Genomic DNA, 12,274 nt, shown 5'->3' with positions numbered 1-12,274 from the left:
AACTTGAATGAAGAATGTGTGTTTTTAAACCACTTGGCAAGTTCGCTGTCATTGGCTGTAGTTTTAAGGCTTAAGGCTATGTCCACACCGGCACCCCAAATCAGATATTTAGTTTATCCAGATTAGAATCTAATTATTTTTTATCAAGTCTGAACAGCAAAAACACATGGAAACAGATTTTTGCTACTCAGATTTGAATCACATTCCTTAACCTTGTTCAAAGTGCATGAAACCAATCCGACTCCAATCTGGATAGGACATCAGATTTGAGCTGGATTGTGAGTGTGACCAACAACAACCACATCCACTCAAACTGACAAGCCAACCATTATTATTGGGTCTTAATGAGGTGTTCCATTTTTTTCAGTATGAATCTATGCATTGTAACTAACTACCCTTTAACACTAAAGGCTGACATGCTATGCAATAGCCATTGCCAGACACACACTGTGACAAATGTCAGACTGATACAAATACATTGTCACGTTTCAGGATACAGTGAAGCAAATAAAATCACACTGAACCTAAATAAAAGCTAAAGCTACCGGGAATCTATACACAAAAGTTCAGCAAGAAAGCTGATGTATGATAGTTACTTAAAACATTGATCCGTATAATTACCACGGTTCTAATGATGCCAGTGATCCCTTTAAAATTTGTGTAATGTTAGAGGTGGCATTTGAAAGTTATGTATTCTGTTATGTGTATACACTTAACTTCACATACCAAGTAGTAATACCAAGTAGTTCAAAGGTTATTGCCGTAACGTAAGATAACACTGTCATGTTGTTAAACAATCTCTAAGTCTCCTCTCAATGTCAAACCTCTTAAGATTTATACTGTAGCTGACACATGTGAATTCCATGTTTGTTTGTTTTTTTTGTGTGTGTGGGGGGGGGGGGGGGGTCTCATACAGTAACTCTCATTTTCAGGAGATGACTCACCAAACGATAATTACAAAGGCAGGACTGTTCACACCCACTGTAGGGCAATGACTGAAAGGGCAATCTCCTGGCACGCATGTTGATGGACAAGTTCTCCAGCACTCCACCTATAATTCCACTTCCATTTCAACCTGTACAGAAGAAAAAAAACAATAATTGGAGTGCAGTAGTGATTCGAAAAACAGAGAGAGCGACCCACTATTATTATTCGTCTGATGCCACACCCTTAGGTGGCCTTGGAATCTCCTCCCTTAAGGTCAAAAGCCGAGTGAACAGCAGCCGTTGACAGGTGTGAACGCCTGAGCTCTTGTCAAAGTTCGTTTTGCGAGTGGAGAAACATTCAGCAGAGGTATGCCGCTTATCTCTCTTTTTCTGATTCCTAATGCAGCCATTTCCATTAATATTAACACTAACATTGTAAGCTTGGGTGAAAATGTGCTAGGATATTTTGATTTTCAAGTTGTTTGCTTTTGTATCATACTGCTTATCTTGAGATAACTAGATGTTTGGTGGAGAAATAGATTAGGACTGTAGGTGGTACTGTAAATAATTATTTAATGGCATTAATGCTCTAATGGAGGTCAAAAGTCCAAAAACTATTACGCCTAATTTTCCATTGCTAGCAATTTACCTTTGCTTCCAGCACAGTGTGCAGTAGATTGTGTTTTATTGTCAGAATGAAGGCACTAATACCTTCATTTTGTTATGGTTGTTAAAGGTTGTCCATATGTGAATGTGTACTCTAGAGAAAGTAAATACATGTCTAATTAATTTATCATGAATACAAAATCATTATTATACCCTCACACAATGTGACTGTTATACATCCACTCAAGTGAGGTATCCTCACTTGAACTTGATGGTGCAAAAAAAAAGAAAATAGAGATTGCATCTGGTATTCTTTTCAAGCCTTCTCCTGTCCCATCTAAACCCATTGCTTATCAAAAGAATCTTCATTTCAGGTTACAAATCCATGTTGTCAAGATCAATCTGAATTAATGTACTATACTTTCTTACTTTGTGAATGTAGTATAAGTATGCTTTAAATTATAGCACTTGAGATAAAATCTTCTAATACAGTCCAATAGGGGTTGCAACTAAGATTTGGCTTGTGCCTGAGGGTATAACAGTTCCAGAATCCAGTATATCAACTATATCAGTATATCAACTCTCAAAACAGATAATAAAAATCAAGGAAGCTTATGGAAGCTGTCCATATTTAGACTTTGATTAAATACATTATGATATAGCCTAGTAATCTGATATATTTATTTATGCATTCTAGCATATTTGTCTTAATAAGGATCCACATGGCCACCATGTTTCTCCTTAAAGGCATGCAACATAAGTCATCATATCATGCCATTTAATTATGTGACTAATTACTGTTTATTAAACAAGTTGTTGATGGGTGAGTGAGTGATGACCTCACTCACAGAGTAGCTCAATGTTCATACTGTAGTGTTCATGCAGCAGAAGGTGTGTATAATCCTTATCATGAATGGTTTATGGAATGTTGCTCATGGCCGCACGCACTGTTCTGTTGCCAAGGGTGTGTTTGGGGAAGGTGCATGCTGTGGAGGGTGGGTGTGTCTGCTCTGCATACGGGATCGAATCAAGCCAAACTGGTTTGGTTTGGGGCTTAATCAGCAGGCTAAGTCAGGGTTGAGTAGTGCTAGCATGGCAGACTATGGCACAATGATAGTCCAAATGTCTAAAGCTCTTCCAAGATGGAATGCTTGTTTGGCCAGAGGAGATATTACGCTTATGAGCTTCAGGCGTTAGGCTACTACTGACACCAGGGTCAAAATGTAGTGGAGGAGTAGGAATACCTCCTCCAACCACTGCAGATGTGCTAAATATATTCATATATTGTATCGACATAGGCTACTCATTTAAATATTCATTTTGGTTAAAATTACATTTTATTCTTTAAAGTTTAAAGAATAAAGACTAAGACTTCAAGGTGCAAACTTAGTTTAAAGTTTAAACTATAAGTTTGCAGCTTTAAGTCTTAGTTTCCAAATTAATCAACAGAAAGTCTTAGAAAATGGGTTCAGTTACAGTTGATAATGCTTGGTAAATATACATGATGAACACGGTGAACAGTACCACCTAGTGCCTAATATACACATATACAGTATACGGTACTGAAATGTTTTCTCCTTTTGTCTTTGTTCTCTTTTCATCTATCTGTTTTAGGTGACAACACGAAAATGTCTTACACAAGAAGGACTTACACTTCCCAGACACGTAAGTGCTATGGTTAGAAAGCAGTCACACAAGCACTGAACAGTAATTAGGCACTCACTCACTCACTCACTCACTCACTCACTCACTCACTCACTCACTCACTCACTCACTCATGAATCCATTATCTTCTCTCCATTTTTCTATGTTTGTATAGCGTCCTAAGATATTAGGTGTTGAGATTGTCTTTGAGTCAATTTGTCAATGTCATTCCCTCAATACAGCAGATATGCATGGTGTATGCCTGCCTGTTAAGTAACAACAATGCCATCGGCTCCTCTTGAAAATAAGGTAAACTAATGTCTGTCATCACCCTGTGTTTCCAGCCAAGAGCACCAGTGCTAGCCAGGCAATTGAAGATATCAAGAAGAAGTCATCTCTGTTAAAAGACAGCAGCTGGATTAAGAGGGATGATGATGAGGATGAAGCAGTCGAGTAAGTCACTCACTGTGATCTAAAATCAGATAGGCCAGTGGTTCTCAACCTGGGGTCAGGACCCTGCTTGTGGGGGGTGAGGCCGTGTCAGTTTGGAGGCAGTCCAAAATCTTAAACATGTAGCACAAAATCATAACTTTTGGGGTATTTTGGGGTCATTGTCAAAAATATATAGAGATAGGCTATACTCACACAGATACATTAGCCTCAGAAACACTAGGGTGTGTACACACATGGCTTGACACCACGCCTGAGTGTCACTCCTCACAGGAGCTCATTCCAGAAGCTCATACATGCATAGTTTTCTGTTGTCGCACATTAGTAAAGTCTTCAAACACATGCACAGTATGTCAGTGGTTAAGTCATCATGTTTGAATGAAATATTTTGTCTTCTTTTCTCCCATTAGCCGAGATCCCAATTTTGCCAAGACAATTTTGGGCCGATATAGGTCCAGTGAGACTCTTGACTCTGAGAGGTAAAATGTTTGATACATTTTTCCTTTTACACATTTCTTTAAATTATGTAGCCATCTAGATTAATGACAGGTCATCATGTACATTGACAATGGATGTAATATTATCACAAACTCATTATTACTTTCATGCAAATGTAAGACAGCGTTTAACCACTTTATGTTCTCATAGGACTGAGCCTGTTGAAACAGCAAGCCCCAAAATAAGTTCGACATCCTCGGTGCATGCTCTCACCAAGAGGTAACTGACTTTAAAACACTTTTTAAAAACTTAAAAAAAAACTAAAACTGTTACTTAGTTTAAAGCCTATTTCTTTGCTCACAGATTCAGTGCAAGTCAGGATGACCTCGATAAGAGCAGGTTGGTGTGTTCCGTTCAACAAACATTCAACACATTATCACTTTTGCCTTTAAACTATAATCAATGTTTATATGTGAGTAAAGTGGATATAAAGATTGGAGTATCATTTAATGGCAAAATCCACTTTACATACTTTAGAATCATCGATTAATTATGACTTCTATTGACAGCACACTGCCTTCCTATGGACGGACATCCACATCTTACACCAGAAGGTATACTTTAAAAAAGCTGCTATTTATGACTTTGTAGAAAGTAACTTAAATACTAAAAACTGTCTTTTTTCTGTAGCAGTTTATTATCACTTAGGTACAATGCTCCAAATATGTATTTACACATCTCTGTGGTTATACAATCATCAACAATACAGCACAAGTTATAATAGAACAGTTATATATATTTTACATACTTTTTTAAAACATGTGTATTGAGGGTCTATTTGTGTGTTTGTGTAATATCATTACAGAAGTACCAGCACCAAGACTACAGATACAGAGGCTCCTAAGACCAGGTAGAAAATGAATTCCTTCAGCAAACCACTATTAAAAACATTATCACACTGAGGCACTTTGTAATTTTGCTGTTGTACTGCTTTTCTGACAGTACCACAACCACTAGCATTAGCAAGGATGGAAAGACCACTGAAACCACCACCAGCAGGTATAGCAGACACTGACTAGAGCATTGATACATATCTCAAACTTTTTAATTTCAAGGAGCCCCATTTTGATATGCATTAGGCTATGGACCCCATTTTATACAATACTTGAATGATTGATTTGATAACTGTGTGCAAATTGAATCGAATTTGTCCACTCTCTGAGTTACAGATAAGGGTCAATTTGGTTCCTAACTATCAATTATTTAGCTGGGTACGAGGATTACATCACAAACAAGAATGCACAATAGAGTGCAGACCTTCGACAAGGCCTGAAAATATCCCCAGTTTGGGCCCGGACAGCTGGCGGAGCCGTCTGGGCACCTATGCTGCTAATCCGAATTCGACCTTTGCTGCGTGTCACCCCCCATCTCTCTCCCCGTTTCCTGTCAGTCTACTGTATATCTATCAATAAAGGCAGAAAAAGCCTCCAAAAAATATCCCCAGTTTGCTCATTTGAAAGTTTGCCCAAATGATGGACGAAAGGTCATGGGGTATCACAATCATAATAATAGATGTCTTATTCTTGGGACCATAAATGTACACAACAAATTGCATGGCAATCTGGTAATTACTTTTCTATGTTGATCGCAGACAGATGGGCAAAAACATGTTGGCAGATGTAATGAAGACTGTTTCTTTTGTGTGACCTATTCTCTGTATTTGCAGGTCCCCTGTGAAGAAACCTACCGCCTTCACTGAGCGGGTTTTCTCTGATGTCAAGAAAGGGTAAAAAAAAACACCCAAAAAAACCTTCTTGGTTAGAGATGAAACAAAGAACAAAGAAACTAAACAAATCACAAAAGAAAATAATAAGTGGATTGATTTTTATATCTGTTCATCCAGGACAACACACCCATCCTATTCATCACCTACTAAAACAACCAAAGTGACTGAGACAACTGTTACTAACAATAAAGCGTAAGATATGATCTCTTGACTGAATGAACTGCTTGGGAATGTGTAGAACTTTAAAATAATTATTATATATTAACATCTTAGTAAAATCATTTTGACATAATTATTCAATAATGTTATCTTTAGAATACTAATAAATTACACTTTTCTTTTTACTGTTTAGAGCTGAAGACGAGCTTTTTGATAAACTCATCCCCAAGTCTGTCAAAGACAATTATCCAGAGAGGTGATCTTTCCTTTTTTTTATTGACATTGGAAACATCTAAAATTGAATTTGAATTTGTTTTATTTGTGCAGTATGTAATGTTTGTTTTTATTTACAGTGTGTCCAAAACAGAGACTGTGAGAGTGAAAAGCAGCAATAAAGGGTAAGTCTTACATGACAATGGATAGGAAAGTAAAGACACACGACTATGCTAGTGTACCAAAATACATGAATGTGAATGTGAATTGATATAGAGAGTCTACTGGGAAAAAGTTCTGCATTTTTGTTTTCCTCAGGGATGGTACTACAACTACCACCACAACAACTACAACAACCTCCTCCACGTAAGACATGCATGCAAGACACTGCTAACACTGTTATTATACTCCCTGTTTAGATATACTCTGTTATTCAGATGTACGTTGTTTACTTCACTCACAGATGCTATCTATGTTATTTACATGTGTGCTGTTTGCTTGCTGCCTTTCCAGGGCTGTGGATGACTCATACGATACTCTCCTGCCCAAATCCACAAAGTCTGACATCTCTTCTCCTGTCAGGTATTATGTTACCCTATGACTACAATAAAAAGAAAAACAACAACACATATTAGCATTCACTAACATGTGAAATCTCCAAACTTTAAGCACTACAAGCATCATCAAGAGAAAGGTGGATAGAGTGGACAGCGGCAGTAAAGGGTGAGTTCTGACTGAGTGAACACTATACCATCATGCTAGAGAGACTGTACTAGTCTGTCAGCTAAAAATGTGTTTTCTTTGCAGAGATGATACTAAAACCACCACAATCATTACAAGAACCTCCCCCTCGTGATTTAACCTTTAGCTGTATCTATTTCGCATGGTAAAGCCTAAAGTAATGGTGGTTTATGACCAGCCTGTTGATAATGTCTTCACAGGGCTGAGGATGACCTATATGACAGCCTCCTGCCTAAGTCCATGAAGCCTGACCTCTCTTCTCCTGTTCGGTGAGTTACATGAAAAACTAACCCGCACAAACAATAACAAACTAAACTGTGTAATGTGAATACTGTGTGTGAATACTACTGTGTATGTGTATACTGTGTGAAATAAGAACACAAATTAATACAGTATAAGTATCATCTTGGCTAAATGTACATTTGTTTTCTTAGAGATGACACTAAAACCACCACTACTACTACAAGAACCTCCTCCTCGTAAGATATAACCTTTATCTCTATCTATTTTGTCTGGTAAACCCTAACAAACGTAATGGTGGTTTATGACCAGCCTGTTGATAATGTTTTCACAGGGCTGAGGATGACCTGTATGACAGCCTCGTGCCTAAGTCCAGGAAGTCCAACCTCTCTTCTCCTGTTCGGTGAGTTACATGAAAAACGAACCCGCACAAACAATAACAAACTACCCTGCATGTGAATACTGTGTGAATACTGTGTATGTGTATACTGTGTGAAATGAACACACAAATTAATACAGTATAAGTATCACCTTGGCTAAATGTACAATTGTTTTCTTTGTAGAGATGACACTAAAACCATCACTACCACTACAAGAACCTCCTCCTCGTAAGATATAACCTTTATCTCTATCTATTTTGTCTGGTAAACCCTAACCAATGTAATGGTCGTTTATGACCAGCCTGTTGATAATGTCTTCTCAGGGCTGAGGATGACCTGTATGACAGCCTCCTGCCTAAGTCCATGAAGCCTGACCTCTCTTCTCCTGTTCGGTGAGTTACATGAAAAACAAACCAGCACAAACACAAACATTGAAAAACAACACACAATAAATGAACACACTACAAGCATCATCTCATTCTTCCCATTATACTCTTATAACACGACAAGGTACAAGAAAGAATTTGTTACAGTGGACAGAGCCAAAAGGTGATAGCTATGTATAAGTTTATTATTCATAATATAACTTGTTATAAGCATTTATTGAAATAGCAATCACAAATGTTTTTGATTTCTTTCAGCGATGACAGTCCAACTTCAACCCGTACCATCAAAAGGTAAATAATGCAATAATGTAAAGTTATCACTGGTGGACAGCTTTTAAAAATACTTAAGTATTGTAAAGTATACATTACAACGTACTTTTTTTTTTTTTTTTATATATATATCAATGCATTGCAGTATTGAAATTTAGACATTTTCCAAATAAATTAAAAGATTTTCCAGAAATGTAATAAAAGTATAATAGTGAAAATAGCAAATCTACAAGCTCACAACGTGTCACAATTTATTGTCTCTTCCACGCACAGTTACAGTTCATATAGCACCAGTGATGACACCCCATCGATCCGCACCACCTCCTACAAAATCAGCTCTGAGCCCAGGTAAGGATTAGCCTATTTAACTACAATTCACTCACTTGCAAAAGAGCATATTTATTCAGAATACACAGTGGTGACAGTGTGTTTGAGTTGAAGTGAGTGTTTGAGTTAATCAGTTAAAGTCAGATTTATACTTAATCGTACGATGGTTTTGTGCAAGAAATAGCCTACAAGCTCACAGCTAATCTACCTTTTGCACACACAGTGATGACTACACCAGCATCCCCAGACCAGAATCCAGATCCAGGTAAATAAGTAAAGCAATGAAATGCACACCTTCAGCGATGATGTACAGTAATAATGCACTTCATTAGCACTGTTGGAGAAGTTGAGCAATGTCATACACAGGCTGGAGGCTGGTCTGATGGTGTTATAATATGAAACATGCTTTTATCTGCTTTGCTTTATCTTTAGCATCACCAGTCCTACTGTCTACTCCCCGACATCCTACAAGGACAGCAGGTATTGGACTATCGTCTTTCTTGTAGCTCTGTTACAGTAAGGGGTTAATGTTATATATATACAACCCCATTTACGTATATCTTCAGAAACTGATAAAAGTTTAACTTTCAAACCAGGGCGGATGACCTACTGTCTAAATCTTCTGTCAAGACGATTTACTCAACTCCTGAGAGGTATAAAAAGAATAAAATGCTAGTTATAGAGTAAAAGCTCTGCTTTGTTATGGGGGCTTACTTATGATATCCTGGTATACCTGGTCTCTGCAGGAAAGTGCTTGAGAAAGATCTGTGCTCCTACTGCCGTAAGCCCTTCAACTCTGAGGCCAAGATGGTCCTGGACGACATGAAGATTAACTGCCATGCCTCATGCTTTAAGGTGAAGTAACAAACAGTCATTACACCTTGGTAAAACAGAATCCATTATTTTGAGTTGACGATATAGTAATATTAAGCAAAGAAGAGGAGATCTATTTGGGCTGATGGGTGGAAAAATTGTCACTAAAAACTATAAGCTTCAGACCTCCCAAAACAAACTGATACGACTACTTCTCGGCCTTAAGCCTGGGAAGCCAGAGGCCTTGGTTGTCCCAGGTACGATTCCAGGCCAGCAATGTGTCGATGTGTGTCCCTGAGCAAGACTCTTAAGCCATAATTGCTCCCCGAGTGCCGTAGAATGGCTGCTCACTGCTCCTAGTAATATTATTATTATGGGATGGGTAAATGCAGAAGACAAATTTCATGTATGTGTAAATATACATGCAGTGACAGAAGAACCACCCCAAGGATCGTGGCTCAGTGTAGAATGCAGGGTTAAGCAAATATCAATGGTATTGGTATTTAAGATAGTCAGAGGGACAGTGCCCTCAATATCCTCATACCTAAATTCTTCTCCAAAGTGAATGACACCCACAGCCACAACACTAGAGGGAGCAACCATGATCTGGTACCACCCAAATTTAGAACAAACATAGGAAAATTCTCATCCTACTACTCTGCCACCAAAATGTGGAATGCACTGACACCATACATTAAAGTATGTGAAACACTGGTTTCTTTCAAAACTGGCCTGAAAAAACATCCATCAGGAGACCTCAAGGGGAGGTAATTTCCCATCTCCTTTAGTGTTTGTATTTGTTGATAACATGTATTATTGTGGTAATTTCGTATGCTACGTTGATGAATTGAATGCAGGACCACAATGGAAACAAGTCCCCTGGAGTTTACATTTCTGACTAATTCAATCAAACAATCAAAAGTACTCATCAGTACACACCACTTCCAGCCTGTTGTATGACCATGTTGCTCTTTGAAAATAACGGACTCCCTTACGTATATAAATAAAGTCTCAATTGTTCTATTGAGTCAGAACTGTGCCACAAAACAATCAATAACTTGTGTTTGCTTGTGGTTTTCACAGTGTGAGGTGTGTAACAGCACTCTGGGTCATCTGAAAGCTGGGGACTCCATGTGGATATACAGACGCGCAGTGCACTGCGAGAACTGCTTTGATGTCACCAGAGGTACATACAGTTATATGTCTCTATGGGTAAACACTTTGACTCTGTGAGTTTAGGCCATGGTGTACTGCAATAACAAAATCCCACTGACTATAAAGACTGTTTCTTTATTTATTGGAGAGTAATAACAACAGCTTAATGTCATTTACTCCTTGTTTCTTCACAGAAAAATGGCGACGCTGAATATTCCCATCTCAAACCTTTGAAGGAAGTAATTGAACTTATTGAAGGAAGAATATTTTTATATGTTTATCAATGAATGTTGGCAAGCTGGGTCTTCGTACATAATTCATAGGCCTAAGTGTTGCACATGAAATGCTTATCTTTACAAGTGTTTAAAAAATATAAATATAGGCTATATATAACTCCACATCTTTTTTGTCTTTTGTCTTTTTCATAGCATTTTTCACTTCCTCTGTGGAAGATGTTAGCTGTATGGGAGACTGTATATGTAATAATATAAGATATAGACGTAGGGCCGGGGGCTTATTGTGTGTGCAATAGATAGGATCACCACTGAATGTATATGCAATAAATGTTTAAAAAATATTGTGCTGTGTGTACTTATCACTATCTTTTTTGTTGTTAATATGGAAAGTTCTATTGACATTTGTAGCCTATTTTATTTTAAGGTAGTGTAAGTGATCTTTATTTGTTTATAAGTGTTAAATAGCTCTACATTCTGATAGTAATCATTGCTATTGAGTGTTTATTCAGTAACACAGGTCTCCCCAGCTCTTTAGTAAAATGTATTTTCAGGTCAGGATACCAATTGTATCCAGTAAGGAGAGAGAACTCATACAGGATACTTAACAAGTGAAATTGGGAAGAAAAGAAAATGAAATTTGCAACCTACCATTTATTTACCTTTAACCTGTATGAAAGCAACTTGTTTAACCAAAAAAAATATCACTTAGGTCTACCCTACCTTTAAATTAATTATCTTTCATATAGGCCTATGGTAGATTACGACACAATAGAATAGAATGTCCAAGTCATTTCCAGGACATTTTCAACCAAAAGGTGCTAGGCCTAATAAACCTGAAGATAATTGAACTTATGCCTTATGTCATATTCCATAACTGGTAGGCAATATTATGAAATTAAAATAGAATACTCTCTCTACTCTGTGATTTCCACACCAGTGGTGGTGTGATGTTTATATGAGTACTTCCTACCGACCAATCAGATGGAGGCGGTGATGTCTGGCTGGCTGGACGCAGCATCTTCAGTGTTGCCATGTCCGCTTATTATAAGCGACTTTGGGCTTGTTTTTCTGTAAAGTCGCTTGTAAATATTAGTAGTTGCGGCTTGTAGGTTGCAGTTTTTTTGGCCTTGTTTCTAAAGTGTACTTGCTTGCTTCCATTTTATTTTAAATTAGTATTTAAACCAGTGGCTCTCAAATATTTCCATGAAAATGTTTTGTGCTAGGGGCAGCGAGCATTTGTGAGTGTTGTTGGAATGTTTCAAAAAGAGAGTTTTTGAAAATAGCAGATCTACAAGCTTCAAACACGTCGAGTCGCAACGCGCTGTGAGCTTGTATGCATGATACAGGTTTAAAGTGTAGCTTCTTTTGGGCTTATATTCCTAGACCTGGTTGCTTATTTCTCTCACAAAATATGGCAACACTGAGCATCTTTGGAGTGGGTGGGCTGACCCAGGCTTGTGCTCAAATCCGTGCGTGTATAACCAACAACGGGGAGAATGATTCT

At 37.8% G+C, this 12,274-nt stretch overlaps 1 protein-coding gene across 4 annotated transcripts; it reads left to right on the top strand.

The window, feature by feature from the left end:
* Positions 1–1,052: 1,052 nt before the first annotated feature.
* On the top strand, positions 1,053–11,111 carry scel (sciellin). Of its 4 annotated transcripts, XM_084084331.1 has the most exons (31): positions 1,053–1,293; positions 3,147–3,197; positions 3,521–3,629; positions 4,037–4,105; positions 4,275–4,343; positions 4,428–4,463; positions 4,634–4,678; positions 4,930–4,974; positions 5,067–5,123; positions 5,791–5,850; positions 5,968–6,042; positions 6,203–6,265; positions 6,363–6,407; positions 6,541–6,588; positions 6,736–6,804; positions 6,892–6,945; positions 7,030–7,074; positions 7,164–7,232; positions 7,398–7,442; positions 7,538–7,606; positions 7,767–7,811; positions 7,907–7,975; positions 8,094–8,132; positions 8,225–8,260; positions 8,513–8,587; positions 8,790–8,831; positions 8,999–9,046; positions 9,163–9,219; positions 9,313–9,421; positions 10,463–10,565; positions 10,729–11,111. In XM_084084331.1, exons 2-31 carry the CDS (start codon positions 3,161–3,163, stop codon positions 10,743–10,745), a joined length of 1,749 nt encoding a protein of 582 aa, XP_083940457.1. In that variant the 5' UTR covers positions 1,053–1,293; positions 3,147–3,160; the 3' UTR covers positions 10,746–11,111. The 4 variants fall into 4 exon arrangements, with proteins under 4 accessions (XP_083940457.1, XP_083940460.1, XP_083940459.1 ...); XM_084084333.1 differs by lacking the exon at positions 7,030–7,074 and having other exon boundaries at positions 1,055–1,293; XM_084084332.1 differs by lacking the exon at positions 8,094–8,132 and having other exon boundaries at positions 1,055–1,293.
* Positions 11,112–12,274: the final 1,163 nt, after the last annotated feature.

Source organism: Gymnoscopelus microlampas (genome assembly GCF_963454915.1).
Source record: "Gymnoscopelus microlampas genome assembly, chromosome: 17".
NCBI classification, from domain to species: domain Eukaryota; kingdom Metazoa; phylum Chordata; class Actinopteri; order Myctophiformes; family Myctophidae; genus Gymnoscopelus; species Gymnoscopelus microlampas.
Note: the sequence above shows the minus strand (reverse complement) of the source record. Positions and strands in the feature narration are given on the sequence as shown.